The sequence below is a fragment of the Gopherus flavomarginatus genome, chromosome 3, assembly GCF_025201925.1.
Source record: "Gopherus flavomarginatus isolate rGopFla2 chromosome 3, rGopFla2.mat.asm, whole genome shotgun sequence".
In the NCBI taxonomy this organism is placed as follows: Eukaryota; Metazoa; Chordata; order Testudines; family Testudinidae; genus Gopherus; species Gopherus flavomarginatus.
This window is the reverse complement of record NC_066619.1, coordinates 79566392-79593885: the sequence shown is the minus strand read 5'-3', so window position 1 is coordinate 79593885 and position 27494 is coordinate 79566392. Positions and strand designations below refer to the sequence as shown.

Sequence of the window (27494 nt, the reverse complement as noted above, 5' to 3'; positions counted from 1 at the left end):
TGGGATGACTGCAAGGGTTTCTGAAGCTACTCAGAGTATTAGGCTTGAGGTGGCCCAATTCCTAATCTACAGTCTGGGGGAGAAGAATTACTCCTTCCTTCCTGCCACCATTACCGTGGCGATTCTCAGTGCCCAGTTGAGATCCTTGTGTTTAACAGTGTAGACAGTATTTATGCTTTCTCTCTTTTTACTAATGTTATAACCGGTCTCCTAAATTGTATACAGTGTAGATAACACTAAGAGAATTTGGTGTTATATGTATTGTAATGCTTAGCATATATAGCACTGCTATGATATTTACTTTTACTGATTTTTGTTTTTAAATCACTGCTGAAATAATATAGACTTTTTCCCCACCAAAATTTTGTTACATACCTTATTATCTAGATTTATATTCAGTAGCCAATGAATTTCAGGCCTGCTATTTGGTTTCCAATGAGTGAAAAGAAGGAAGGAAAAGAGAGGTGGGTTCACCACATCATGAAAACATACAAAATACTTCTTCCTTATACTTGCTGATGAAGTGACTGTATTTTAAATTTTCACTTTTCATGCCATACTTTCATACAATAACAAAACTCCAGTACATGCTTACAGTTTCTACCCTTCATATGCACTAAATTGACTAATACTATCCCAAAATATTGTTGGGAACACCTTGTTGTGTTGTTGGGGATATTTATGGATATTCTGTTTTCACAGCTGGTTTAGCTTTATTTTTGCCATAATTATCACTTCCTACAATGTGGCTGTGAAGCTGAAGAGCAGTGAAAAGCCCTCAGAATGATGCAGCAAATTTGAAATAAAAATAAATGTGTCTCATATAAGATCTTGTGCCACTGCTAAAGGCCTGATCCAGAGCCCCCTGAAATCAATGAAAAGGATTCCATAGACTTCATTGGTCTTTGGGAGAGCACCTAACTATTCTTTGCCATCTCTTACGCTTACATTAAGGCCTATTTGTAAGAACTTGACTGAGCTATTGACTAACCGGTCAATGGATGTTGGCGCAAAAAAAAATATTGACCAGCTTAGGTAACATGATCCTATCTCATTCTATTGGATTGTTTTTGAGAATCTAAAGGTGTAATACACTTTCTTTCTTGGAGAACTGGTTACTTGTGTCCACTTTGCAATAAAAAACGAAATCTACAGCAGCAGGAGTGTCAGCGTCTGAAATATTGAAAAAGATTGTTTCTTACAATTGGCTGTTTTGATTTCTGTGTGCTTGACACTGCTTGGTATCCAGCATATTGCTTGTTACAGAAGTATCCTAATTGTGAATGTCCTTGTTACCTTGAATTAGAATAATATATCCAAATTGTAAAGAGAATGTATGCTCCTATTTTGGGGTTATGTTGTTTGCTATTACATACATACCTTATAAACTGTGCTCAAACCATAATACGTGGAATTAGTAGTCCATCTACACTAGGTTGGAAGGGGTATTTTTATTTAACCTAATCACATTTTTTTTTTTTTTTTTTTTGGTACGACTGCATCAAAAATGTGCTAGGCACTTTACAACTAAGTACGTTTAAAGCACAAGTTCCCTGAAGAGAGAATAATCTATTTATAATCTAAATGTTTTCTGTGATAAAATTGCACTATAAATGTCTGAGTTTTTCTCCCTCCTTGAATAGAACACTAATTTTCCCTTGATATTTTTGAGCAGTTTTGTCCTTCCCGTGGAAGGAATAACAATGTGCAGATAGCATGGTACCCCTGGTTTCCTCAAAATATTTTCCTGTTGTGCCTCCTGTTGAAATAATGCTAAAGAAATGGGCTGAAGAGGGATAGTATAATGAATAGAAAAAATAATCCTCCTTCTTTGAGTGATTGCATGTCCATTCCGCTGAAGGTGTGTGCGCACCTGCCTTGTGCACATTTATCAGACTTTTTCCCCTAAGCAGTACCTGACGGGGCAGTATGAGTGCCCAGGTATGAAGAGCCATGCCTCATTTCCTACCTACTGCCAGTGATAATTGTTGGAGCACTGATCTTTGTGTCTGTAAAGCTTCCCTCTAGTAGTGTTTATAGTATATAGTCTAGTGTAGTGTGTTTTGTCTATATTTAGAGATAAAAAGAAGCTTAGAGTAGTAATTTTCTAAAGTGGGGTTCCTGGTTGGATACCGGGCTCTGTACCAGACTAATGCCTTATTCTCCTGGCTTCAAGGCCTGTCAGTCATGTAATAAATTTATTCCAGTGAGCGACCCACACTCTAGCTGCCTTGAGTGTCTGTGAGAGGCATATGTAGAGTGACCAGACAGCAAGTGTGAAAAATCGAGACTCGGAGGGGAAATAGAAGCCTATATTAAAAAAAAGACCCAAAAATCGGGACTCTCCTATAAAATCGGGACATCTGGTCACCCTAGGCACATGTGAGTGACATGTCACATTTTTAGGGGATTCAAACCCCAATAAAAAAAAGGACAGGGCTGCCAGACTCAAGTACTTGCTATTGAAGTCTGCACTTCACCTGACGCCAGAACTTTCCTGCTCAGAACGGGTACTGAGAACAGCTGAATCAGTTAGGAATGCTTCCCCTTTTCTGAGTCCACAGGCAGATCCTTGTTGCCGGTACCTAAGAAAAGACATATAAATCTCCCAAAGGCTCTGTACCGCAGCCTTCAAACTCTACAGTGAAGGCACTAAGCGGAGGCAAGGACTCAGAGGTGCGCTCAAAGAAGAGTCACCCCCTGACACAGTCCATAAACCAGGAGGGATTGCTGAATCTGGAGCATCATAATTGTCCATTGAGATCAATCCCGAAAGGACTGGCATATCTTTCAGAACTGCAGACTCAGGAGCCCTTTCCGGTGCCATCTACACCTAAGACTTTTGTGGTAGCTAGAGAGTTGAGTAACCCATCAATGCCAGCTTCCCCTGATGTTCAGGAATCTCACTCGTTACTGGGATTGGAAGCCTATGCTTCTGCAGTCCCAGCTCCAGCCCCAGAGCACTGTTCGGAACCAGTGGCTTCTACAGTAGTAGCTCTCTACGTAGGATTCCATTTAGAGGGAAGCCAGCAATGATTTTGTTGGTACCCCCATCTCCAGACTCAGAGCTGGTCTCCCCGGTACTGATGGGGTCAGCTCCACTGAGATCTGAGAAAGCGGACTCCTTATCAGACTGTAAGGTCAGGTCATATGAGTCTCGACCTGAGCATACCCAGCAGCCCCAGTAGGGTGCCTGCCCATTGTGGTACCAGCCTTGGCACTGTATAAGCCAAGGCCTTACACGTAGCTGGGTCCTGCTTCTGAATCAGTGGCTCTTTTGGTCCCCTTTGGGCTTCCCTCCACATTCTAGACTAGAAGTGGGCAAACTTTTTGACCTGAGGGCCACATCAGGGTTCTGAAACTGTGTGGAGGGCTGGTGTAATGTATTAAATTGCTCCCTGTAGGAATGTGCTACTTACTTATGGCTGCCACTCCTAGTGCTCTGAGTGGCATGGTAAGGGGGTGGGGAGCGGGAGTGGTTTGGATAAGGGGCAGGGGGTTTCAGGGAGGCAGTTGGGACAAGGAACAGGGCATTTGGATAGGCATGGGAATCCCGGGGGGGCCTGTCAGGGGCAGGGGTGTGGATAGGGGTCAGGGCAGTCAGGGGACAGGGAGCAGGGGGGTTGGATAGGGAATGGGGTCCTGGGAGGGCGGTTAGGAGTGGGGGGTCCCAGGAGGAGGCAGTCAGGACAAGGAGCCAGGGGGATTGGATGGTTCAGGGATTCTGAGGGGGGCAGTTGGGGCGGGAAGTGGGAGGAGGCAGATAAGGGGAGGGGGCCAGGCTTTTTGGAGAGGCACAGCCTTCCCTACCCGGGTGTAGTGTATTAAATTGATCCCCATAGGAATGTACTACTTACGGCTGCCAGTCCTTGTGCTCCATAAGTAGCACATTCCGATGGGGAGCAATTTAATACACTACTTCTGGCAACTCTCGCAGCCCTGCTGCCCGGCAGGAGCTCACAACCCTTCTGCACAGAGCACTGGTGGCACAGCAACCTGAGGCTGAAGGGGAAAGGGGATAGCAGGGGAGGGGCAAGGGGTAGCCTCCCCGGCCTAGGTGCTCCAGGGCCAGGCAAGACAGTTCTGTGGGCCAGATGTGGCCCGTGGGCCATAGTTTGCCCACCTCTGTTCTAGACTCTCTCTGCTCCCTTTCCATCCTTCAATACTGGCTAGATGCAGGGATCATCTGCAGCAAGGTCACCGTCTTCCTTCCCCCAAGACTGGTGTCGGACAGTGGGAACCGTGTGCTCGGGACGCTCTTGTGGAGGAACTGAAGTAGGGACCTCTTCAACAACCCTTAACCTCTTCTTCTTCATGGCCTGATGAGGTGGTAGTAACTGAGTCTGCTTTTCCTCCACTTAATGATTTCAGAGCTCATCAAGACTTGTTGAGGAGGTGGCTGCTGCTCTGTATTTCCACCCATATGAGGTGCAGCAAAGGTCATTCAGGCCCATGGACATTTTAGCCTCTGCAGGACTGTTTAGGGTAGCCTTCCCTATTAATGAGGCTAAGCTGGAACCTGTCAAGGTTTTATGGCGAACCCCATCTTCCCTGCCTCCCACTGCTAAAAGGACAGAAAAGGGATTTGAGCACTGCGTCTATAACCAACGTCATCCAGGGTCCCTGGTAGTTGCTGTTGCTAACAGAAAGAGAAGTAGAGATACCAGGCCTCTACCCTGAAAAGAAAAGAAAAGGAAAGAAGCAAAAAAGCTAGACCTTGATTGCCTCAGGATCTCTGTCTCCATTATAAATGTCAAGGAAGCACTGAACCATCTGTTTAGCTTGGGTGGAGTTCCTTCTGCATATCAAGGGGCAAAATTTGTTGGTATTCATAGACAATGGCAGCAATGGTCTGTGTAAACAAACAAGGGAGATCCATTTGATAAAGTGGAAAGCTTTATTTCAGAGGAATTTTATAGTTGAATCATGAACCCAGAGGCTCTGCTGGGTCTCTACGATTTCAGCTTGTGGGATAGTATCGTGAAGTTCAAAGACAAGGCCCCGATGAGGTAAAGCAGGAGTTCAGTGCTATGGGGGAGATGGGGAAATTAATTTCCGAAACATCATTGCAAGCAAGCCTGGATGCAGCGGACTCTGTGGCTCGAGCTATGGCTTTCTCCATCATTACGTGATGTTCATCTTGGCTGTAGTCATCAGGTCTTCCCCCACAGGAGCAACAAACCATCCAAACCCTCCCATTTGAAGGTCTCTTTCTCTTTTCCAATAAGACCAATGAGAGGCTTCATAGTCTTAAGGATTCAAGGGAGACCCTTAAGTCTCTGGAGATCTATACACCAGCGGCAAAAAGAAAGCTGTTCCTCCCACAGCAGTCTCAATGGTTTCAGTCCTTCATTCCTCATTCCCAAGACCTGTTCAAAAAAAGGAGCAGAAGTTACAAGAGGCATCCTCCTCCTTCCTCGTCTTCTGCAGCTACCAGTTCTTCTAGGCAAGCTGGGTCCTCTCTAAATAAGCATTTTGACCTGTTGATTGAGAGCAGTCTACCACTCACCAGAGAACCATCTCTTACCACCCCAATTTTTGCCAATTATGTATCCCACTTCCTAAGTGTTCTGACCCGCATTGCCACGGGTCATTAAGTCTTAAGCATGGTGGAACTGGAATACACCCTTCTACCTTCTTCCCTGTCTTCAGGGATCACTCTCATGAAAGCATCCTTCATCAGGAGGTCCAGTCTCGCCTCCTCATGGGGGCCATACAAGAAGCTCCCATTTCATTCAGTAGAAGGGATTTTATTCCTATTACTTCTGAATTCTGATGAAGGCAAAGCATCGTTGGCGGGGGGAGAAGGGAGGAGCGCTCTGAGACCTATTTTAGATCTAAGGCAGCTAAACAAGGAAAACAAAAGGTTGTATGATTACTCCAGTGCAGAGGTCAGCAGCCTTTCAGAAGTGGTGTGCTGGGTCTTCATTTATTCACTCTAATTTAAGTTTTTGTGTGCCAGTAATACATTTTAACATTTTTGAAGGTCTTTTTCTATAGGTCTATAATATATAACTAAACTATTGTTGTATGTAAAGTAAATAAGGTTTTTAAAATGTTTAAGAAACTTCATTTAAAATTAAATTAAAATGCAGAGCCCCCCCGGACTGGTTGCCAGGACCCAGGCAGTGTGGCCACTGAAAATCAGCTCGCATGCTGCCTTTGGCACACATGTCTATTACCCCTTCCTTAGATCCTGGGGACTGGTACATTGCTCTTAACTTAAAGGAATGCTTCTCTCACATGGAGATTGACAGAAAGTTTCTCAGATTTGTGATCAACATATTCCACAACCAATTTGCAATATTGCCTTGCGGCGGCCAACACATCCGTCGGCCCACGCCGCTTCCCACAGCCCCCATTGGCCTGGAACGGCAAACTACGGCCAATGGGAGCTGCGATTGGCCAAACCTGTGTACACTGCAGGTAAACAAACCGTCCTGGCCCGCCAGCAGATTTCCCTGATGGCCCGCATGCCAAAGGTTGCCAATTTCTGCCCTAGCCTATTCACAAAATGCGTGGCTGTAGTAGTGGCATTCCTGCAAAAGTTGCGTGTCCATGTGTTCCCCTACTTAGATGACTGGCTACTGAGAGGCTGCGCCAGGTCTCTTGTACTCTTCAACCCTAGCCACTATTCAGTCCACTTTTGACACTCTCTGGGGGGCTCCTAATCAATACAAAGAAATCTATCCTCATGCCTTTCAAAGAACAGAATTTATTAGGGCAGCTCTGGAGTCTACAAAGGCTGGGGCTTTGCTGCCAGAACAGAGATTCCAAACAATGCAGGTCACTGCTGTAGAGCTAGAAGTGCACCCTGTCACTGTAGTTTTGGAATTGTCTCAAAATTCTAGGACACATGGTAGCGGCATGCACTTGTGTGGTGTAGCATGCTAGGCTACAACCCAGAGAAGGACATGGTTGGCTGGCCTTGGTGTAGTCGCAGGCCCATCATCATATGGATATGGTGGTTCAAGTACCTGCGCGAGTCTTATCCTCCCAGGACTGGTGGTTAGAACCTGCACATTTTGTGAGGGAGATACCTTTCACCATCAAGAACAGTCACTCATTCTAGTCACAGATGCATCAGATCTAGGTTGAGGGCTCCCTTCAGACTCATGGCCTTTGGTCGCCTCAGGATCTGTGTCTCCATATGAATATCAGAGGTTACTGGCCATGTAATGCTTCTGAAACCTGGCAAGAAGATCCCTTCCCCTTCAGTCCCCAGTGAATTCCCTTTGGGCCATCTGTTTAACTTGTGTGGAGTTCTTTCCGCATATCAAGGGGCAAAATTTGTAGACAACGTAGACCACCTGATCAGGTCATTCACAGGTCACCACAAGTGGTCTCTTCATCCAGATGTGTTCACATCCATTTTCCAGTGGTGAGGAACTTCCCAAGTGGACCTGTTTGCAACAATAGCAAACAAAAATGTTATTTTTTGTTCGCAAGGGGATCACAGCCCAGGTTCACTGACAGATGCTTTCCTCCTACCCTGGTCAAAAGGTCTGCTGTATGCTTTCTCTCCAGTTCCACTGCTTCCCAAAGTTATGTCTAAAGTCAAGAAATATTCTGTTTACCTTATTCTAATAGTCCCAGCATGGCCCCATCAGCATTAGTTTTCAACTCTACTAGCCCCATCCACCAGAGCTCCACAGCTATCTCCTTCATGCAAAATTCAGGACCACCTCCTGACAGTGTGGAAGTTTCATGGCTGACAACCTCAGAATGAGTTTTTCTTTAAGGGAATGCAGAAAGTTCTTCTAAATAATAGGACACTTTCAGCCAAGTCTACGTATCTTGCTAAATGGAAGAGATTGTCCATTTGTTCCTTTTTAAGAGACATCCCTTCAGTTCAGGCTCCAGTTTGCTATATCTTGGACAATTTTTTGTTTCTGAAACAAGGGTTAGCATTTAGCCACCAAATGGACTGTAATGGAACTAACTCAACCTTCTCCCCTCCTGTGTATAACTGATCAATTTTTTCAACCCCCCGCCCCCCATGTCCCTCAGATTTCTAAAACGTTTGCTCAGATTATACCCTCCACAGTGGAGTTTAAATTTAGTTCTACGAAGGTTGATGGGTTCACCCTTTGAGTCACTAGTGACTTGTTCTATGTTGCACCTGTCTATGAAGGTGGCTTTCTTGGTTGCTGTAACCTCAGTTAGGAGAGTACAGGAGCATCCCTATACAATTTTCTTTAGGGACACCATTTTCCTTCAACCTCACCCAAAATTAAATGATTTCCAATTTTCACATTAATCAAGCAGTTTATTTACTGACATTCTTTCCAAAGCTTCATTTGAATAAAGAAAAGTTCCATGCTTTATATGTTAGAAGAACCTTGGTTTTTTTACTTGGATCGGACTAGGCCTTTTAAGTCTTTGTCTCAGCTGTTCGTTGCTGTTTCAGAAGAGTAAAGGGCCATGCAGTATCCACTCTAAGATCTCTTCCTGGATTTCCAGCTTTATGCATGTAAGATACTGATTACCCTGAGGTGCAATATCAGCCAAACTGGTGGCTCGCTCAGTCAGGTCACAGGCAACTTCCATAGCCTTTCTGGCTGGTGTACCCATCTTGGACATTTGTTGAGTGGTAACCTGGTCATTAGTCCATACATTTACCTTTCACTATGACATCTCACATTAATCTAGAGATGATGCCAGATTTGGACAGGTGGTGCTGCAATCCCTGTTCAAATAGACTTCACACCCATCTCCAGTTTGAACTGCTTGTGAGTCATCTACAGTGGAGTGAACATGTGCTTATCACTCAAAGAACTATAAACAGTTACCTACCTTTCTGTAACTGGTTCTTAAAAGATGCGTTGCACGTGTCCATTCCACAACCTGTCCTCCTTCCCCTCTCTATTGGAGTCTTTCTGGTAGGAAGGAAATGAGTAGGTTCAGGGGCAGCAGGGCCCTTTATATCTGTTTGCAATGGTGCAAGGCACCAGACGGCACTCGTGCTGTCTCGACAGTTACTGCTAGGGGATAAATTTCCGACAACTGTGCACGAGGTATGCACATATTGACAGTGAAATGGACATGTGCAACACATCTTGAAGAACAACAATGATGGAAAGGTAGGTAACCATTTTTTTCAGTTGTTTCCTATACCTTGGCACACACCTAAGGTGAGATATTGTGCCACACCTCTAAGAGTTTGTCTTCATTAACTTTCCATCCACAATTCCCAGACAGACCAAACCGTTTCTCTGATAATACCTAGCGGAAGCATTCACAGAGTGGCATAATTTGTAGTAGTGCTATGGCTCATGAGATGTGCACACAGACATTTTTTTCATCTCGGTCAGTTGAGTTTCTTCTGAACAGGAAGAAGCATCTGTCAGGATGTGAAGAACCACACAAGAGTCTGTAACCACTAAAGCACATGGGCTCTCAGCATACGGGGGAGTTTTGTGGGTGAGGTAAAGGAAGAGCCAGTGGATCTGCGGGTACACTCCATGTGGATTCAGATGCAGCAAGATTAGAGGTTACTGGCCATGTAATGCTTCTGAAACCTGGCAAGAAGATCCCCTCCCCCTCAGTCCCCAGTGAATTCCCAGTTATGTAGCTCTGTTACTTGAGTTGTGTGCCAGGATAAAGATTTGGACTAAAGTAGCCAATTATACTACATCTTAACTAGATTCAACAAGTCTTTTTTTCCTAGCTATCCAGTGTTTTGATCACATCCATTTTCATCTTCCAGTGCTTTGCTGCAGTGGGCCTTCCAGTTGTATGTCTCCTTATGAGGCATTCCTAAAATCCCATGTTGCTTCTGTTCACTCAAACCATGTCTGTTATAATTTTAGTTGATTAAAAGTGCTTCCTTCACTGCACATTCTTAGAGGACTTCCCTGTGGCTAAAGAGATTCTGTATTCTGTACATGAAGGAATGAGAATTCATCCTCTTCTATACCTTTCCTAAAGAGCGAAGGCTTCTTTTCTACAGATGTGTCTCTGAGGTGACCTAGATCATTCTGTTTTATTCTGGGCATGTTGTTACCAAAAAGATATTGGCAAATTAAAAGGAAGTTTAAACCCAATTCCAGCAAAAAAAACATAAGCACATCGTTAAGTTAAGCATGTGAGCAGTCCCATTGAAGTGGGACTATACACATGCTTAAAGTTAAGGATTGATGCCTTAGAAATGACCAACAAAAATGAGTAGGATGTTAGTAGAACTGATTTATAAGGAAAGAACGTACTCCTATTTGTTTGACACATGATTATTTTAAATATACAGTATTGACTTTCTTATACTGGAAGGTCATTTGAATGTCTTCTAAGAATTATGGAATTACTTATTGATTTCAAATATTCTGTGCTTGTGCCTACTTCTGATGCCTGTCTCTGTGCTTTTTCTTTTTTTAAAAAAATGTAACATACATATATTCTATATATACACAATATGAAAACTACATACATTTAACATTATTAAGTACAGGGAAATATGATGGTATACAAGTATATAAACACCAAAGAGGGAGAAAAGCAACAAAGAGTTCTGTGGCAGATGAAAGACTAACAGATTGCCACAAGACTCTTTGTTGCTTTTTACAGATTCAGACTAACACGGCTACCCCTCTGATAAAAGAGGAAGAAGAATCATTTAGGATGATCCATGTGGTTTTACCAAGAAGTAACAAAATTAATTTAACTAAGGTTAAATTTAGACAGAATATGAGGAAAATACAGAAGAGTTCTAATGCTTTGGCATAATCTCCTAAGAGAAGATGTAGACGCCCAGTTGCCTTGTACATTTAGAATAAGACTGGACAACATACTGAAAATGTACTTTAGGGAACAATTCTGTAGTAGCAGAGAGAGATGGGCTAGATAGCATAATAGAATTTTAAAGATGGGAAAGATCTATGATTTCCACTCACAGTTATGGTCATTAGAACAAAATTAGATGAAAGCATTAACTTTACCACTGAAATAGTATTTTAATGTATCCCCAGGTTCAGAAATTTAGAGCTGACATTTAGTTTGGAGCTTCTAGTTTGCAGAAACCAAATTTCCAGTGAAAATCATTAATTTTCATCATGTGTCTTCACTGGCACTTTCTTCCTTCTTTTAAGTTTTTGCCCATTCACTTGAGTAGGTCCAGGGATCACAAAACATGAAGTGATTTCAGCACTTGAGTAAAATGCTATACCATTTATTTTCCCAAAGCCAAAACTTGCCATTCTCATTTGGCTCTAGTGGCATATGTGATCTGAATGCACACTTCCCTATATGAGAGCAATCCACACAGGGATTTATATGCAAGCAACTCTGGATATGTTTGTTCTGTTTTTACAGACACACAGTTATAAATTGATATTTTTATAGAGGAATATCAATCTGCAAGTATAAAGCTCCCATGCAGAGGACCATTGTAGATGGATGAGATTTCTCAAAGGGTAGAACTACTCTCTCTCCTCCTCCTTCCTGAAGATGAAACTACCTCATTTATTTGTTTTTATCAGTCACAGTATAATACTGTTCTGGTTTTATTGACCACTCAGCTAACGCTACTATAAATGATAACAGATTGAAATGGTTTACTATTTGGAGGTATCAGCTTCATTTAGGCCATTATTTATAAAATCTTACCCTGCCTTAAACAGCGCCACAGATGATTAATGGTTAATGACTTCTTTTTAAAATAAACCTTTTCTTAATCCTGTTTTCCTGTGAGCAAATTCAGTTCTTACAGTTTTGAATAGGTTTGAATGCTATCTTAAACAGTTCAATGACATGAGTCTCAGTGTATAAACACAACGCAGTTTAGGAGACAGTAACCTTTCGTCACATTGACAAGCCTAGTTAGTGCAAACAGACCAGTGTTTGATTTACAGAGTCAAGAAACTTTAGGCAAGCCTCTCTCATTGTTGGGATTATTCCTGCCCGATAAAAGAGTTTCTGCATATACAGTCGCTCTCACTCACTCAGGGCTTGGCTACACTGGAGAGTTGCAGTGCTGGTGATGGCTTTACAGCGCTGCAACTCACTCACCGTCCACACTTGCAAGGCACATACAGCCCTGTATCTCCCTGGCTACAGCGCTGGTTGTACTCCACCTCGGCCTGGGGAATAACGACTGCAGCGCTGGTGATGCAGCACTGCTCCGCCAGTGTGGCCACCAAAAGCGGTGTTGGCCTCCAGAGGTATTCGGAGGTATCCCAGAATGTCTGTTCAGCCACTTTGCTCATCAGTTCGCACTCTACTGCCCTGGCCTCAGGTGACCTGCCCTTTAAATGCCCCGGGAATTTTAAAAATCCCCTTCCTGTTTGCTCAGCCAGGTGTGGAGTGCAATCAGTGAATCTTTCCAGGTGACCATGCCTCCACACACCAAATGAGCCCCAGCATGGAGCAATGGTGAGTTGCTGGACCTCATCAGTGTTTGGGGGGAGGAAGCTGTGCAGTCAGTGTGGCCACACTCCAGCACTTTCCCTACACAGCTGTACGAAGACAGCTGTAACTCCCAGCACTGCACACCTGCAAGTGTAGCCAAACCCTCAAGTCACCCTCTCACTTACTTACTGCTCCGTTCTGTGGTGTTGCATCATTTTTCCCCTTTGAAGCTCATTTATCTGAGGCACTTGCTTTTTGTGGTCTGTGCTGCAGTGCTCAGCCCAGCCAATCAGATAGTAATGTTCGCAGCAGGAGTTGGCCAATCCAAAGCCTGCTTTTGCTGGAAACGTGAAACCCTTAGGGGAATACAATAACAAAAGCCTTTCACTGCAGACAAATGTTAAGTGTCTGTGCAGACTTTTCCTGGTTTTAATTTTATTACTCTAAGAATGGAGGGCTTGTTGTTTCTTTCATGTTTCCTTTCAAGCAATTTTAATTATACATTTGTGCTACATCAGAGACTTTCAAACACAGTGATTCAGCCTGTTGCATCTAAAGCTAAAATGCAGTTACCTTCTGGCAATACAAATATATTCCAGTGCTGTAAATATAGCTGACATGCTGAAGAATTTTAAGCAGCTGGAAAGGTATCTGACACCACACATGATGCCCTAGAGAGCAAACGATGAGAAAAACATCACTTCCCCACCCCCAATAGCTTTGTCAGGTGTCTGTTTCTTTTTTATTTTAAGGGGGTCAGGATAAAATATATGTCCCCAGCTATTCCATTTTGTTAGTATCAAAGCACAGATGATAAAAAAAAAATTATTTAACTGATTGTCTAAATAGGAATTTTAGCCTGATCTTTTATATCCCGGGAACCTGTTTTTAACCTTGGTTGAAGAGTGATTTATTTTTTGTCTTTAGACCATGTTACCACAATATATGGTATTCTACTGTCAAGTTATAATAAAAGCAACTTAAAACCATATGGGGAACAATTTTCAAATCTGCTATTGAGAATTTTCAAGGAAATCCCTTCTTCCCTAGTACTTTAGCTAACAGCACTTCAAATACTTTCCTGCTGTTAAAAGGGCCCTAAGGAAATAAGCTGGGGGTTACATGTTTACTTTACATTGGTGCTGCAGAGTGAGATAGTTTTAGTGTAAAATTAGAAATCACTCTGGTAACACAAAGCAAGCAGACAGGCTGGAAACATATTTGGCACAGTGCCATTATTATTTCCATTGTAGGAAAGCTAGAGCTAGCTAGAACAAGGAGAGTGTAGAGAAATACAAACCATAAGATTCGTGTGTGTAGTTTTCGTTAAATATTTAGTTCTTTAGAATGAATTTTTGTGAAACTGCTAACATTTTGCACCATGCTTCTTCTTCTGCCTAGGTGAAATTCATCTTTTCATCATGCATTCTGAAGAGAAATGATAACTGATTCAGAATATTACCTTATGTTTATCTACAGTATCTAATGAATTAAAGGGGTAGTTATGTCTACTAATTTACAACATGATTATAAATTGTCTCTCTGTGAAAAAGTGTTTGAGAGAAATCTGAATGGGTTTGAATGACACCGTCCATCACATTTTTTTAAAAGAAGCCCCTACACTGCATACTTAATACATTGATTTTTCAGATAAAACAAAATTTTAAGCCTGCAGTTATTGTGTAGATTTATTTAAATTTTAACAGAAGTATTTTTAAAGCAAAGCTTTAAATGATGAAGACATTAACATTGAAATAGCACATTTATTTTAATAATAATTATTATCATTATTATTTGTCTTCCCTATCTAACAAAATGTGTGTGGTGATTTGGATATTGGTAATTTCAAATAAATAATATCACTACTATAGTATTGTTTTAAACAAAGCGCATTCTTCTGAGTCACCTACTGATTTAAGCACTGGTAACGTGCTCAGTTTATGCTGGCTGCCTGCCAAATGAAAGCAATTATGTGCAGTAATAGCAAAATTAAGAGGTGAATGTTGTCGTTTTACAGCAGGACATGGCAAAATCCATTTCCCTCTATAAGCTGTATCTTGATCACACATGCACGCACACACTCTTTCCTGTGGGTTTTAACTTGAGGTCACTGAAACCAGAAAAGAGGAAGAGTGTAGACCACAGCTTTTGAAAGCAAATAAGAATGGGGTTCTGTTTGTTGTTGGGTTTTTTTATTTTATTTTATTTTATTTTATTTTATTTTAAAGTTGTTGTAACTGTGATAATATTTGTTTCTCTTCCTCCTACAGGTGTCCTAGTGGTAAACGTTACATGGCGGAACAAGACTTATGTTGGGACCCTGCTGGATTGTACAAAGCATGATTGGGCCCCTCCCAGGTAGGCAGTCATTCTGGGACTGTTTTTTCTCTACTCTTGCCCCTCCCCCCCAAAAAAATCTTCGGCAAGAAACTGTACAGAGATTAATAAAGAACAACTGTATATAATTGAAACCATTCAGAAGAGGAATGAGTAATTCTTTCTTACACACTGCAAAATGCAGATGTTGAGCTGGCAATTTGTATTTTCTAATTGTTATGTTACTGAAAAAATATCTCTGGAATTAAATTGAAATTGAGTTTATTTTAAAATACTTTCTTGGATACTAAAAAATACTTTTTTCTCTTTGTACATAATATTCCTGAAGCAAATGTTTTTTTCTTTCATGATGTACCTATTTGAAAGAGAGCACCCTTCCTCTAACAGCATTGCAGATTCTGTTACATGAAGCTGTGTCATTCTGATGGCTGAAATAGCTGATGGTTCCTGGTGGTGATGTTTTAGTCTCTGTTCTGACATCTGTTCTTCCTAACTTAGGTTTTGTGAATCTCCAACAAGTGACCTGGAAATGCGAGGAGGTCGGGGGAGAGGAAAGCGAGCAAGGTCTGCTGCAGCTGCACCTGGAAATGATGTTAGCTTTACAGAGTCAAGAGGACTGCAGAACAAGAACAGGGGTGGTGCCAATGGGAAGGGGAGGCGAGGCAGCCTTAATTCAAGCGGACGCAGGACACCCCCAAATTGTGCAGTGGAGGATGTCAAAGCCAGCCCTTCATCCACAAATAAGAGGAAAAATAAACCTCCAATGGAGCTAGACTTGAACTCTAGTTCAGAGGACAATAAATCTGGAAAGCGCATTCGCACCAATTCTAGAAGCACTCCAACTACCCCACAGGGGAAACTTGAGACTACTTTTTTGGACCAAGGGTGCTCTTCTCCAGTATTGATTGATTGCCCTCACCCCAACTGCAACAAAAAGTACAAGCACATCAATGGACTGCGTTACCACCAGGCTCATGCACATTTAGATCCAGAAAACAAACTGGAGTTTGAGCCTGACAGTGAAGATAAAATTTCAGACTGTGAGGAAGCATTAAGTAATGTGGCACTTGAATGCAGTGAGCCAAGCACAAGTATATCAAGTTTTGATCAGCTAAAAGCACCAACATCTCCCTGCCCTCTTAATACCCCTGGGACACCCAAAGGGAAAAGAGAGTTGACCAGTAATGGCCCAACTTCAATCATCAGTTCTAAAACTGGCAAGAATTCTGGTAAAAAGAAGGGCCCAAACAGTGAATTGAACAGCCTTCCTGTAATTTCTAATATGGCAGCCACGCTGGACAATTGCTCAGTAGCAGATGGCAGTTTGGCCTCTGAAATGCCCAAACTGGAAGCTGAAGGATTAGTAGACAAGAAAAATGTGGGAGATAAAGACAAGGGCAAAAAGGCCAATACCTGCAAAGTGGATAAAAATCTGTCAAAACTTAAAACAGCCAGGCCCATTGCCCCAGCTCCAGCTCCTACTCCTCCCCAATTAATAGCTATACCCACTACAGCCTTTACAACCACCACTACAGGGACAATACCAGGATTGCCCTCACTCACAACCACTGTTGTTCAGGCTACACCAAAGAGCCCTCCATTAAAACCTATTCAACCAAAGCCCACAATTATGGGAGAGCCAAGCACTGTAAACCCAGCTCTCACATCACTCAAAGACAAAAAGAAAAAGGAGAAGAGAAAGCTGAAGGACAAAGAAAGCAAAGAGACTGGAAGTCCTAAAATGGATTCTAAGCTGGGAAAGCTAGAGGATTCAAAAGGGTCTGGGAAAGATTTATCTGGGCATTTTTTAAAGGACCATCTCAACAAGAATGAAGTGTTAGCTAATGGACTGTCAGAGTCTCAAGAGAGCAGGATGGCAAGTATTAAAGCTGAAGCGGATAAGGTTTACACTTTCACAGACAATGCACCCAGCCCTTCTATAGGGAGTGCCTCCAGAATGGAATGCAGCACTTTGGTGAATGGACAATCTTCTTTGGCGCCACTGCACGTGTTGACACAAAATGGTGCAGATAGTACAGCTGCTAAAACCAACAGCCCAGCTTACTCTGATATTTCTGATGCTGCGGATGATGGTGGTTCTGACAGCCGGTCAGAGGACATGAGGTCAAAGGCCAGCTCTCCTTCAGATATTATTTCCAATAAGGAAAGTGTTGTAAAAGGCCATTCTTCAATCACAGCACAATCCTCACAAGTGAAAGAGTCCCATTCTCCCTATTACCATGGCTATGATCCTTATTATTCTCCAAGTTACATGCACTCTGGACAGGTCAGCACCCCTGCAGCTGGGAACAGCAGTACCTCACAGGGACTGAAGATCAAAAAGGAGGCCGAGGAAGAGGCTGAAAAGAAAGACAGGACAGAGCCATCAGATTCCAAGAAAAATGATACTAATTCCACTAATTTACAGCCTCAGCATCAGTCAGTAATAACTCAGAGACATCCTGCACTTGCCCAGTCACTTTATTATGGACAGTATGCCTATGGGCTTTACATGGACCAAAAGTCCTTAATGGCCTCTAACCCTGCCTATAGGCAGCAGTATGAAAAATATTATGAGGACCAGAGACTGGCAGAGCAGAAAATGGCACAAACTGGGAGAGACTGTGAAAGGAAGAGCGAACCTTCACTGAAGGAACTAGGAAAGGATGACAACAAGCAGAAAAATATCCCCTCTGCTACTATCTCAAAGGCTCCTTCAGTTCCAGAGACAAGCAAAAGTAACACTAAAATAGGGTCATCAGTCCCCAGTAAAGCTGAAGAGACAAGCAAATCACAGATTCTTTCAAATCACCAGCAGCAGCTTCAGTCTGATAGCTTCAAAGCCAAACAAATGGAAAACCATCAGCTTATAAAGGAGGCTGTGGAAATGAAATCTGTTATGGACTCAATGAAACAGACAGGAGTAGATCCTACCACAAGATTTAAACAGGTGAGGCCACTGGAACTTGAACATGGATAATCTTGAATTATTTTTAAGGTTTTACTGATACGATTTTGTTGTATTTTTCTATCTTTCCTAACGGGCCAAACTCTGCCACCCTTTTTTTCATTGAGTAGTACCTTATTCCTTGTGTAGATCTATTGCTTTCAGTGGGGCTTTTGAGAGAGGGGAAACCGAGCATGAGTAGAGGTGACAGAATCCAGGTTTAAGAAATTAATTAGAAAATTTTTAATCTTAATTAAACAGAATTCATGTTTTCATATAGAACCAAGTAAAATTAAAACTCTTAAATGTAAATTTCAGTCATTCTGCTTAGTGCAGCAGAGTGAAATTTTAAGAAATAAGCACTTTTCACTATGAATGAAGTACAAAGTAGATTTGAAAAATGGCTTGGGTTTTTTGTTTTTGTTGTTTTTTGTTTTTTAATGACAGCTGACATTTACTAAAGAAGGGTGAGCAGATTCTTTGTTGCTCAACTCTTTATCCTAATCCAGCGTGACCTTTTTCAAAATCGTTAAGGGGACATCCTTCTCTATCTGTCCTCAGTAAGCTCCTAACCTCTGTGGGTGCACACAATGGGTAAAAGCCTGGCCCCACTGAAGTCAATGATAGTTTTACCACTCTGGCTCCTCCTGGCCTTCCCAGATCTTAGACAGCCTTCCAATCCAAACCCCTGCCAAGACATGTTACTCTTTCTTTGTTGTGATCCAGTGCTCCCACACTGAATATCCTTATGCTCTGGCACAGGGGTAGGCAACCTATGGCACGGTACGCGAGCTGATTTTCAGTGGCACTCACACTGCCCGGCTCCTGGCCACCAGTCCGGGGGGAGCTCTGCATTTTAATTTAATTTTAAAGGAAGCTTCTTAAACATTTAAAAAACCTTATTTACTTTACATACAACAATAGTTTAGTTATATATTTTAGACTTATAGAAAGAGACCTTCTAAAAATGTTAAAATGTATTACTGGCACTCGAAACCTTAAATTAAAGTGAATAAATGAAGACTCGGCACACCACTTCTGAAAGGCTGCTGACCCCTGCTCTGGCATTTGGCACATCCCAGAATTCATCTTTATAAGCCATCTTTCAAAGTAAGGCTGAGGGTCATGGAACTAGATGGAAAGTGGGATAGTTCTGGTCTGGACAGGAGAAGATTTCTATGGACCATGATGAGTATCCAAACCAAAGCTAATCCAGTTTACCTATTACTATTTCTTATGCTGTGAACATTGACCATTAAAGTAAAATAACAGTAATTAGCCCTTGTATATCTCATAAAAAATAATATTCTTTTGTTATTCAGTAAAGATGTGCTGTTTTAGGTAACCCTGTAAAGAAACCACATACCCACTCTTTAACATGTTTATAAACTGTTAGACATATTCTACACACATTTCTCAAACCCTGACCTCAATCCTGCGAACAGTGATTTTATAACTTTACCCATGTGAACAGTCCCACTGAGTTGAGTGGGACATAGAGTTACTCAAGTGTACAAATGTTGGCAGGATCAAGGCCAAGGTAAGCACCTTTCCAGCAAAATCCATTTTTCAGGTTCATCATTCCAGGTTATCAAAGTCCTTTGACATAGCATTAGCAATGTTGTAGTTCGCAGATGGGAAAAACTCTCTATGGCCACTAATCAAAATACATATATAGTGTAATCACACAATTTTAACACCTAATATGTATGTAATTCATGATTAAACTAGTCAAAGCATGGGAAAGGATATAAGATGAAATAATTCAATCAGATTATGTTAGAAGTTTATTGCTATTGCATTGTAATGTTGGCTGGAGTTTGAGCTTAAAAGTATAGTGAATTTATAAGAAGCATGTCTGTCCTACAATATACATAATCTGGGTGTATTGTTAACACTTCTATAAAAAAAGACATTTACAAAAGTATGACAAATATCAATGACTATCTTGTTTCACAATGTGCATTTAGAACAAAATGTATTTCTCCCTCATATCAGGATGCAGATTCAAGAACATGGCATCATTACGTCTACCAGCCCAAATACCTTGATCAGCAAAAATCAGAAGAACTTGATCGGGAGAAAAAACTAAAAGAAGACAGTCCTAGAAAAACACCTAATAAGGAAGGTTCCATACCCAACCTCCCTGTCTCATTAACAAGCATTAAAGAGGAACCGAAAGAGGTCAAGCGTTCTGATTCCCAGTCATTGGAGGAGAGCAAGATCAAAAATGATGATCGAAAGACTCCTGTAAACTGGAAGGACTCTCGGGGTGCTAGAGTGGCCGTTTCCTCACCAATGAGTCAGCATCAGTCATATATACAGTACTTGCACGCTTATCCTTACCCACAGATGTATGATCCCAATCATCCTGCATACCGTGCAGTCTCTCCTGTTCTAATGCACAGCTATCCTGGTACGTGTTCTGTAACTGGCATTGTACACTAGTAAAGATTTACACACTAACAGTGCTGTAAAACCTACATTTTAATATTGGCTGTTAGCAGCTTCACGGATGACATTTGTTTTGCTTGTTCTTATGCTAGGGAAAATTCTGCAGATTAAACTGATTTAATACAAGATGTTCCTTTTATGAACTGTCAGAGTTCCCAGTTACAGTTTCCACTACCCCTGACAGGCTGCTGTTGCTGTTAGACTGACAGATAGTTTATTGCCTATAAAAATATTCTAAGCACTTACTGTCAGAACCATTATAGTTACTATTCTTTTCACTTAAGAGGATCCATAAATGTCTGTAAGCTCAACCCTCTTTATAACCTCCGTTCATCAGGGTGAATTAGCTGAAAAAATGGAAGAACAAAGATACAATTTTATAGTCACATGATCCATTTTTGGTGTAATCCCCTGTATAGGAATCTCTCCACTCTACATTGGTATAACCAAATGTAAAAACAGTAACTTGATATGGCATTTATTGTTTATCTGCAGGGGCCTATCTCTCGCCAGGATTTCATTATCCTGTTTATGGGAAGATGTCAGGGAGAGAAGAGGCGGAGAAAGTCAATACCAGCCCTAGCATCAACGCAAAATCAACCACTGAATCTAAAGCACTGGATTTGCTCCAGCAGCATGCCAACCAGTACCGCAGCAAGTCCCCTGCCGTAAGGCTTCATCTGTTACTGAACAGCAACATATTCGGGGTTGGCTAGGGAAAGGGCAGAGAATGTCATCTAAAAATGTGCATAGTCAGGCTATGAATTCAAGATGATTTTTATATCAGCATTTAAATCAAAAGTAATTTAAAATCAGGGTGCTTCCCTGGCATATACTCGAAGTGACAAGTATAACAGGCTTCCTGCTAATATACTTCCTAATATAAGTAGTAGATTCATAGATAGCTCTTGGGACATGGTATGCTTTATTACAGTTTACCAAGAAGCTCCTGTTTGAAAACAGATAATGCGATTAAAAAGTTGAACTATGGGATTTGATAATATCTCTTCAATATATTTGCTGCAAAGCTGTTATCTTCTAAATAGCAAATTACTAAAATCTTGTTTTGGAGACATCCATGTCAGAGTAAACAGTGTTACTTTGCCTTCAGATAAGTCGTCATAAAAGTTTTAATTGATGAAAGCAAGTTGCTGACCCTAAAGATAGTTTTGAAATAGCTTTCTGATGAAAGAAATGAAAGAAGTCCAAGGACTGATTTACACCAGCTGCCACCAGCTCAAATAAGCTGTTAGAGCAGCCGGGAATCAGCCCAGCATAAGGGAGCCTAGGCCATCCCCCCCTGCAGATTTGGTGGGAGAAGAGGTGGTTTGTGGCTGCTATGTGATGCCTGAGGATCCCTTTATCCTGAGAGTATGGCTACACCAGCTTTAGGGCACCTAAGTATTCTGGGGAGTAAAGCAAATCCACTCCAGTGTACTGGAGAATCAGTCTCATGTTTTGTGTTTAAATGTCCATTGCTAAATACCCAGAGTCAGTGTATTGGTTGTGATATTCTCAATTTTAAAAATATTATATACCATTTCTTTTATCTTTTTATTGTCAGCCTGTGGAAAAATCTACAGCTGAACGTGAGCGGGAAGCAGAGAGGGAGCGAGATCGTCACTCCCCCTTTAGCCAGCGGCACCTTCATACACACCACCACACACACGTTGGAATGGGCTACCCACTTATACCTGGGCAATATGACCCATTTCAAGGTGAGCTGTGGCTTCTAACGGTAGGATCGACGTGACTTTTTAAAGTTGTTTAGTTGATGTTGCAAGTATGAGGTGAAGCTATTTTAATAGAAACCCGTGTTTTACGGAAACCAGAAAAAATAGTTTAGGGAGAAAGCTTGAAAATGCAGCAAGGACTAAGCTGGTGACACCAAATTACACTATAGCTACAGCTTCATGCTTGAGTAATACTGTTTTAGAACTCACCACTGATTGCCAGTAAATTATTAAAATTTTACTTGTCAGCTAGGATATCATTCACATGCATATTATCAACCATAATAAAAACCGACATTAACTGATTAACATTAGAAAGACCCAAAAGAGGTAAAAAAAAACAAACCTTTTTGACACAGTTAGTCTTGTGTAAACAATGGAGAGAGCATAGCAAAGAGAAAAGCTCTTAATTTTGAACCAATTTTATGTACAGCAGCTACCCTGCATTCATCCTTGAGATTGTCACAGCTACAGTTTCTCAAGTAGCACATGATCTGTTTTTATTTAGGTGAATACAGCACATATTGTTGCAGTCAAGGAAAAAAGAACCACAAGAAGAGATGCATGAAAGATTATTAATTTTCTCTTGATTTACACCAGTTTTTCTTCCTTTTCTGACACTGTTTTAGCAGAATTAAAAGATTTCCTCCCCTGCAGTGAAGATCACACTAGTACAGTTTGTAGCTAAAATGACATTAATTCATCTCAGTGCCTTAGAGTCATTTTCCTATACAAAAGTCTTAAATACTTCTAAATTTGATTCAGTGATTCCATACGTCTTATGGGATGCATTATGCTCATTCAGTGGGAGAAATTTAAAAACAAGTTACTATGGAAGTATTTTATTCCAAGCAGCTAGTATTCGTTTCTATAATTCACTGTGACTTTTGATTCTTGTTGTTTCCTGGTACCCATTATTTCGACTGAGCTTCCTATTCAGGAATTCATACAAACCATTTAGCACCATGCAGTGCAATGCTTGGAAAGAAATACAATAAGGTAGAATGCCATATTTTCTTGTAAAATGCCTGTTAAGGAGAATTCAGTACATTATATGAAGGCACATTGATCAGACCAGGCAAATTGTCTTACCTGAAATATTTGATGTACGCATCCTGCAAAAAGTGATTGGCTGTTATTTATGGTTTTTGCACTGATGACTATACTTGTCTCTCTGAACACCATAAAATCCAGAAGTATATCCACAGTCTTTTGTTTCTTCTTTCCTTCAGGATTGACCTCTGCTGCCCTTGTTGCCACTCAGCAGGTGGCTGCTCAGGCATCTGCATCTGGTATGTTTCCTGCACAAAGAAGGTAAATATCTTGTAAACCTTGAATTATACTTACATAGACATCTTAATAGGGAAGGAGGAAGCAAATTATAGGTTTCTAAGACTGGAGGTCTGCATCCCTATAGACAGCAGCTTTTATTGAGAGGGGAGAGGTTGTAGGGATTTTTTAGTTAATTGTAGCTCTATTCTTCCTAACAAGACACTTGTCTTTGACACTCGTATTATAATCATAATGTAGATAATTAATCAATGAAATAGACTGCCTGTCGTCTGAGATTTTTCAGAGACTATCCTTTACCTCTTAGTACTTATTAAAGTAAAACAATCTGTTATGAAGTATATAATTAGGATTCAAAATGTTTTCATAAAAGGCAAGTAAGGGATTAATTTTGGAGTAGATCCATCTAAGGTTGAGTAAACTTCTGCTGTTATGTATAAGTACAAGTATATCTGGCTTCCTGATTTGCAGATACTTTTATTGGAAATAACATATTTTCAGAAGGTACATTAAAGATTATATTATTTTAAAGTTATCTAGGAATCAAATGTATTTGCCTTTCAACTATTTACTTGCTTTTAAATAGAATTTACTTTTCAACCTCTAAAAGAAATGAAAACCCTATATATAATAAAAATTCTGTCTTAAGAGAAAAGCTCAACTCTGCCTTAACAGTGGAGTCTCCACCAGCACCTCCAGAATAAATCTTATGCAGTAAAATTAACAACTTCCATGATTTTATCACAAGTCCCATGATATATGCTGTTTTTCTTAGTCGCAGCCGCCCAGAGGCAAATGATTACATGAGAATCTCAGCTTTCATTTGAATAAAAAGCAAGATTTTAGCACTCAGTGTTGCAGAGAAATGCTTGAGCATGTGACTCAAGTGCACCCTAAAGGTTCAGAAACTAGAAGAGACACAGTATTCCTCTCCCCCTTTATTAGCATCTCATGATTTTGAGCAGGGGGCTAGGGTTGGCAATACTAATTAGATGTATTTAGTTTCTTAGTTTTTGTGCATTTCAAGAGTTCATAATTAAATGTTGGAAAAGGATATCATACTAAAACCTCTTCTTTTTTTTTTTTTCTTTTTTTTTTTTTTTTTTTTAGAGAATGAGGAGTTTGGAAATGTACATTGTCATGTGACTGGATCACATGAGGAAGCGCTTTATTACAGACATCAGTTCCATGGTGTTAATTTGAAATGCCTTAATGGCAGGCAAAAACCAGTCATTTCATTTTTGTAAATTGCAGATTTTATCACAGAGTAACAAATGTTGCTGTAATTAGACTTCTGTTTTTTTATATATCTATATATATATGCGCGTATATATATATATAAATATATATAGATTCTTTACTTTCTTTGTATCGGTAACCAGGCTCGCACACAGGGTCTGCTGCTAAATTGCAAACCACACAATAAAGGAAAAATGTATTTGTCATGTTTAGAAAAATGTTAACCACAAAAGGCCATTTTTTCTTTTCTTTTTGCTTTTTAATTGTAAATAAATAATACGATGTATCAGTGTGCCTGATCCTTGCATACACTTCTAATATTGCCCACAAGCCCTCAGAGAGGCTAACTGTGATGATGACACTTTGGTACAATTTAGATGTCTATTTGGTGGCTCCTGTTAAGATGCATCAGTGTAAAATGTTACTGTACTCACTGTTTCATTGTAATTGTGTATTGTGAAAAATATACATTTGGAAGGCATGGGGTTGCCAGTACCACAAAAACTGTGTTGTACATAATGTATAGATTTTAAATGGGGAAATAATGAGTATCTGTGAATAATGAAATGTCTTTTTTTGATAATCTTGAATGGCAAATAACCCAATAGCCTGCATACCAGAAGACATCTGTGATTGTTCTATTACTTGAATAGTCCTGCAGTCTTTTTTTTAATGTTTACAATTATCCAGTTTTAGAAGAGAGACTTTAATGCCATTGCCTGGTTACTTGTTTTATGCTGTAATCTAGTTTATTTTATGTAAAATGTATATTGAATGCTTTCATTTTTATACCTGCCTTAAATAATTTGGCAATCAGAATTAAAAAAAAAAAGTTGTTTTTGTACTTTTTGGCGTCTGTCTCACCTTGCTTTCCTCTGCCCAGCTTAGAGAGAGATTGTGTCCTAATTACGAATAGGTATGTTTGATAGGCTCTGGAGGCACCATACAGCTGCTAGTGTCCCCAGAAGGACTTTTGGCTTGGTTTCCAGGCAGTACTCACCAGTTTGGCAGCTATGCTGTCCTTGAATAAGGTGAAGCATGAATCCGCACCCTCCATGCCCAGTCTGTTCCATTTTTACCTTACGCCTTCTTCCTTTTGGGCACATAGGGCCTGAGCCAAAACTGCAGTTAAAGGAGGTCTTTGATTGACTTCAGTAGGCTATGGATCAGGTACCTAGTACCCATGAGTCATCTTTCTGATTCTTAAGCTACTGATACCTTCAGCTGAGAAATGACTGCCTGTGTGCACTAGAAACACTAGCCAAACTTTGCCCTGGATTTAACCTGTGCAGCCCCGCTGTGTGGAGTTGATTGTGTGTACCTGTGGACAGAACTAGCCCACCTTTATTTTAAATGTTCCTATCCATACTACCCAAAAACATGTTGTACATGTTATTGCATTAACAAGAAGCAATGGGCTTAAACTGCAGCAAGGGAGGTTTAGGTTGGACATTAGGAAAAACTTCCTGTCAGAGAGGTTAAGCACTGGAATAAACTGCCTAGAGAGCTTGTGGGATCTCCATCACTGGAGATGTTTAAAAGCAGATTAGCCAAACAGCTGTCAGGAATGGTCTAGATAATACTTAGTCCTGCCATGAGTTCAGGGGATTGGACTAGATGACCTCTCGAGATCCCTTCCAGTTCTATGATTGTCCGATAGTTTTGTTCCACTGCAGTAAGTAGCATACAAGATGATAATAAAAGGACACCAATTAATGCATGAAAGAAACAGATGGTTAGCCAGGTTATTTTGGGTGTCAACTTTATCCTTGATTGCGTACCACTGATTCATTCATCAGCAAATACAGGGTTGTTTGAACTCTCATTCTTTATTCTGATGACAACTTGCACTGCCAGAGGTAAGAGCTTGTATATGAAGTGGGTACCATTTTTCTTGCTTAGTGGATACTAAATGCACAAGGGTGGATTAACGATTCCCAACAGACAAGCATACTTGAATTTGTTATTACTTTGAAGAATCTGCCATTAATGTTGCTATAATTGTTTTACTTTTATGGACATAAAATCAGCCCCCTTAGTGGCTAGTAATAAGGTTTATTGATTTTACTATACATTATTCATCTCTGGGCTGTTCTTATCATCTGGCCCTAAACACATGTGGAAAGCTTGTAGTGCTGATATAGTTCAAATTAACTTAATCGAGAAATGGGGGAAAAGGGTGTATTCCTTGGGGAGGGAGGTGTCCTTCAAATGAAGAATTCTTGACCACTTAAGTGTCATATTACTTCTACATTAAAATTTCAGTTGGTTTTGTATTGAAATGTGCCATTGATTTGCAGCCTTTGCCTTTAACGCTTCTACAGCAAAATAGATCTCATACATTCACACTGTTGGTCATTCTGATTTAGTGTGGCTTAAGAATGAGTGTCCATAAGTAACCAAAATGAATTACACTGATTGATATGGGGTAAGCAGCTGTTTAAAAGATGATTAATTACATGGTTTCATTACAGTCTTTAGGCTATAAGAGAGGCTAGCAGCCAAAGCCATTCATTTTTTCCCTCCACTGACGATTAATCTGTTCTTCCTTCTCTGAGGCCTTCCTTTAGCTTTAACACTTTGAGAGACTAACATCTTGCATGCTTTGCAACTGTGAACCGCTAGAAGGAATACAGCATGGCTGACATCTTCCAAAGCCAGGAAGTGGCCATGCTGCCAAGCATCAACAGTCAAGCACAATATACCCTTTTGCCTCAGCTATGTGAAGGCTGAGACTCCAAAGAATTAATGAAGAGAGGAGATAATATGGGCCCAGAACCTGTCTGAATGCAAGAGAAGCTGACCCTTCCTGCTAAGCCATCTCCTCACCAGGGGCTTTTTCTCTCAGGCTATGTCTACACAGCAAAGATAGTCCCCCCCAGCTGGCCCATGCCAGCTGACTTGGGCTATTGCGCTGTTTAATTGCAGTGTAGACTTCTGGGCTCAGGCTGGAGCCTGGGCTCTAGGACCCTGCAAGGTAGGAGGGTCCCCGAGCCTGGGCTGCAGCCTGGACCCAGAAGTCTACACAGCAATAAAATAGCCCTGTAGCCCAAGCCCTGTGAGTCTAACATGACTCCTCTGATGCTGCAGATTGGCATCTCAGGCAGTGTGGTGTACAGACACAGGGATAGTCCTGCCCTTGTTGCCTCAGG

At 41.0% G+C, this 27494-nt stretch overlaps 1 protein-coding gene and 1 long non-coding RNA gene across 8 annotated transcripts in view; one reads left to right on the top strand and one right to left on the bottom strand.

The window, feature by feature from the left end:
• The window catches only part of ZNF608 (zinc finger protein 608), a 109770-nt gene extending 84626 nt beyond the window's left edge, over positions 1 to 25144 (top strand). For 5 of the 6 annotated variants that reach the window (XM_050945575.1, XM_050945573.1, XM_050945571.1 and 2 more), the window contains 7 exons: positions 14613 to 14700; positions 15178 to 17629; positions 19625 to 20042; positions 20576 to 20748; positions 21645 to 21798; positions 23046 to 23127; positions 24214 to 25144. In XM_050945575.1, coding sequence (XP_050801532.1) covers positions 14613 to 14700; positions 15178 to 17629; positions 19625 to 20042; positions 20576 to 20748; positions 21645 to 21798; positions 23046 to 23127; positions 24214 to 24220 — 3374 coding nt within the window. In that variant the 3' untranslated portion in view covers positions 24221 to 25144. Of the gene's footprint in view, positions 1 to 14612; positions 14701 to 15177; positions 17630 to 19624; positions 20043 to 20575; positions 20749 to 21644; positions 21799 to 23045; positions 23132 to 24213 lie in introns of those variants that run through there. The other variant, XM_050945574.1, reaches the window with a different exon arrangement.
• LOC127047616 (uncharacterized) lies at positions 4879 to 12600 on the bottom strand. Of its 2 annotated transcripts, none has more exons than XR_007773412.1 (3): positions 12528 to 12600; positions 7311 to 7403; positions 4879 to 5369 (listed from the first exon to the last, which is right to left on the bottom strand). It is a non-coding gene; the product is annotated as an uncharacterized LOC127047616 (long non-coding RNA). The 2 variants fall into 2 exon arrangements; XR_007773411.1 differs by having other exon boundaries at positions 12532 to 12600.
• Positions 25145 to 27494: the final 2350 nt, after the last annotated feature.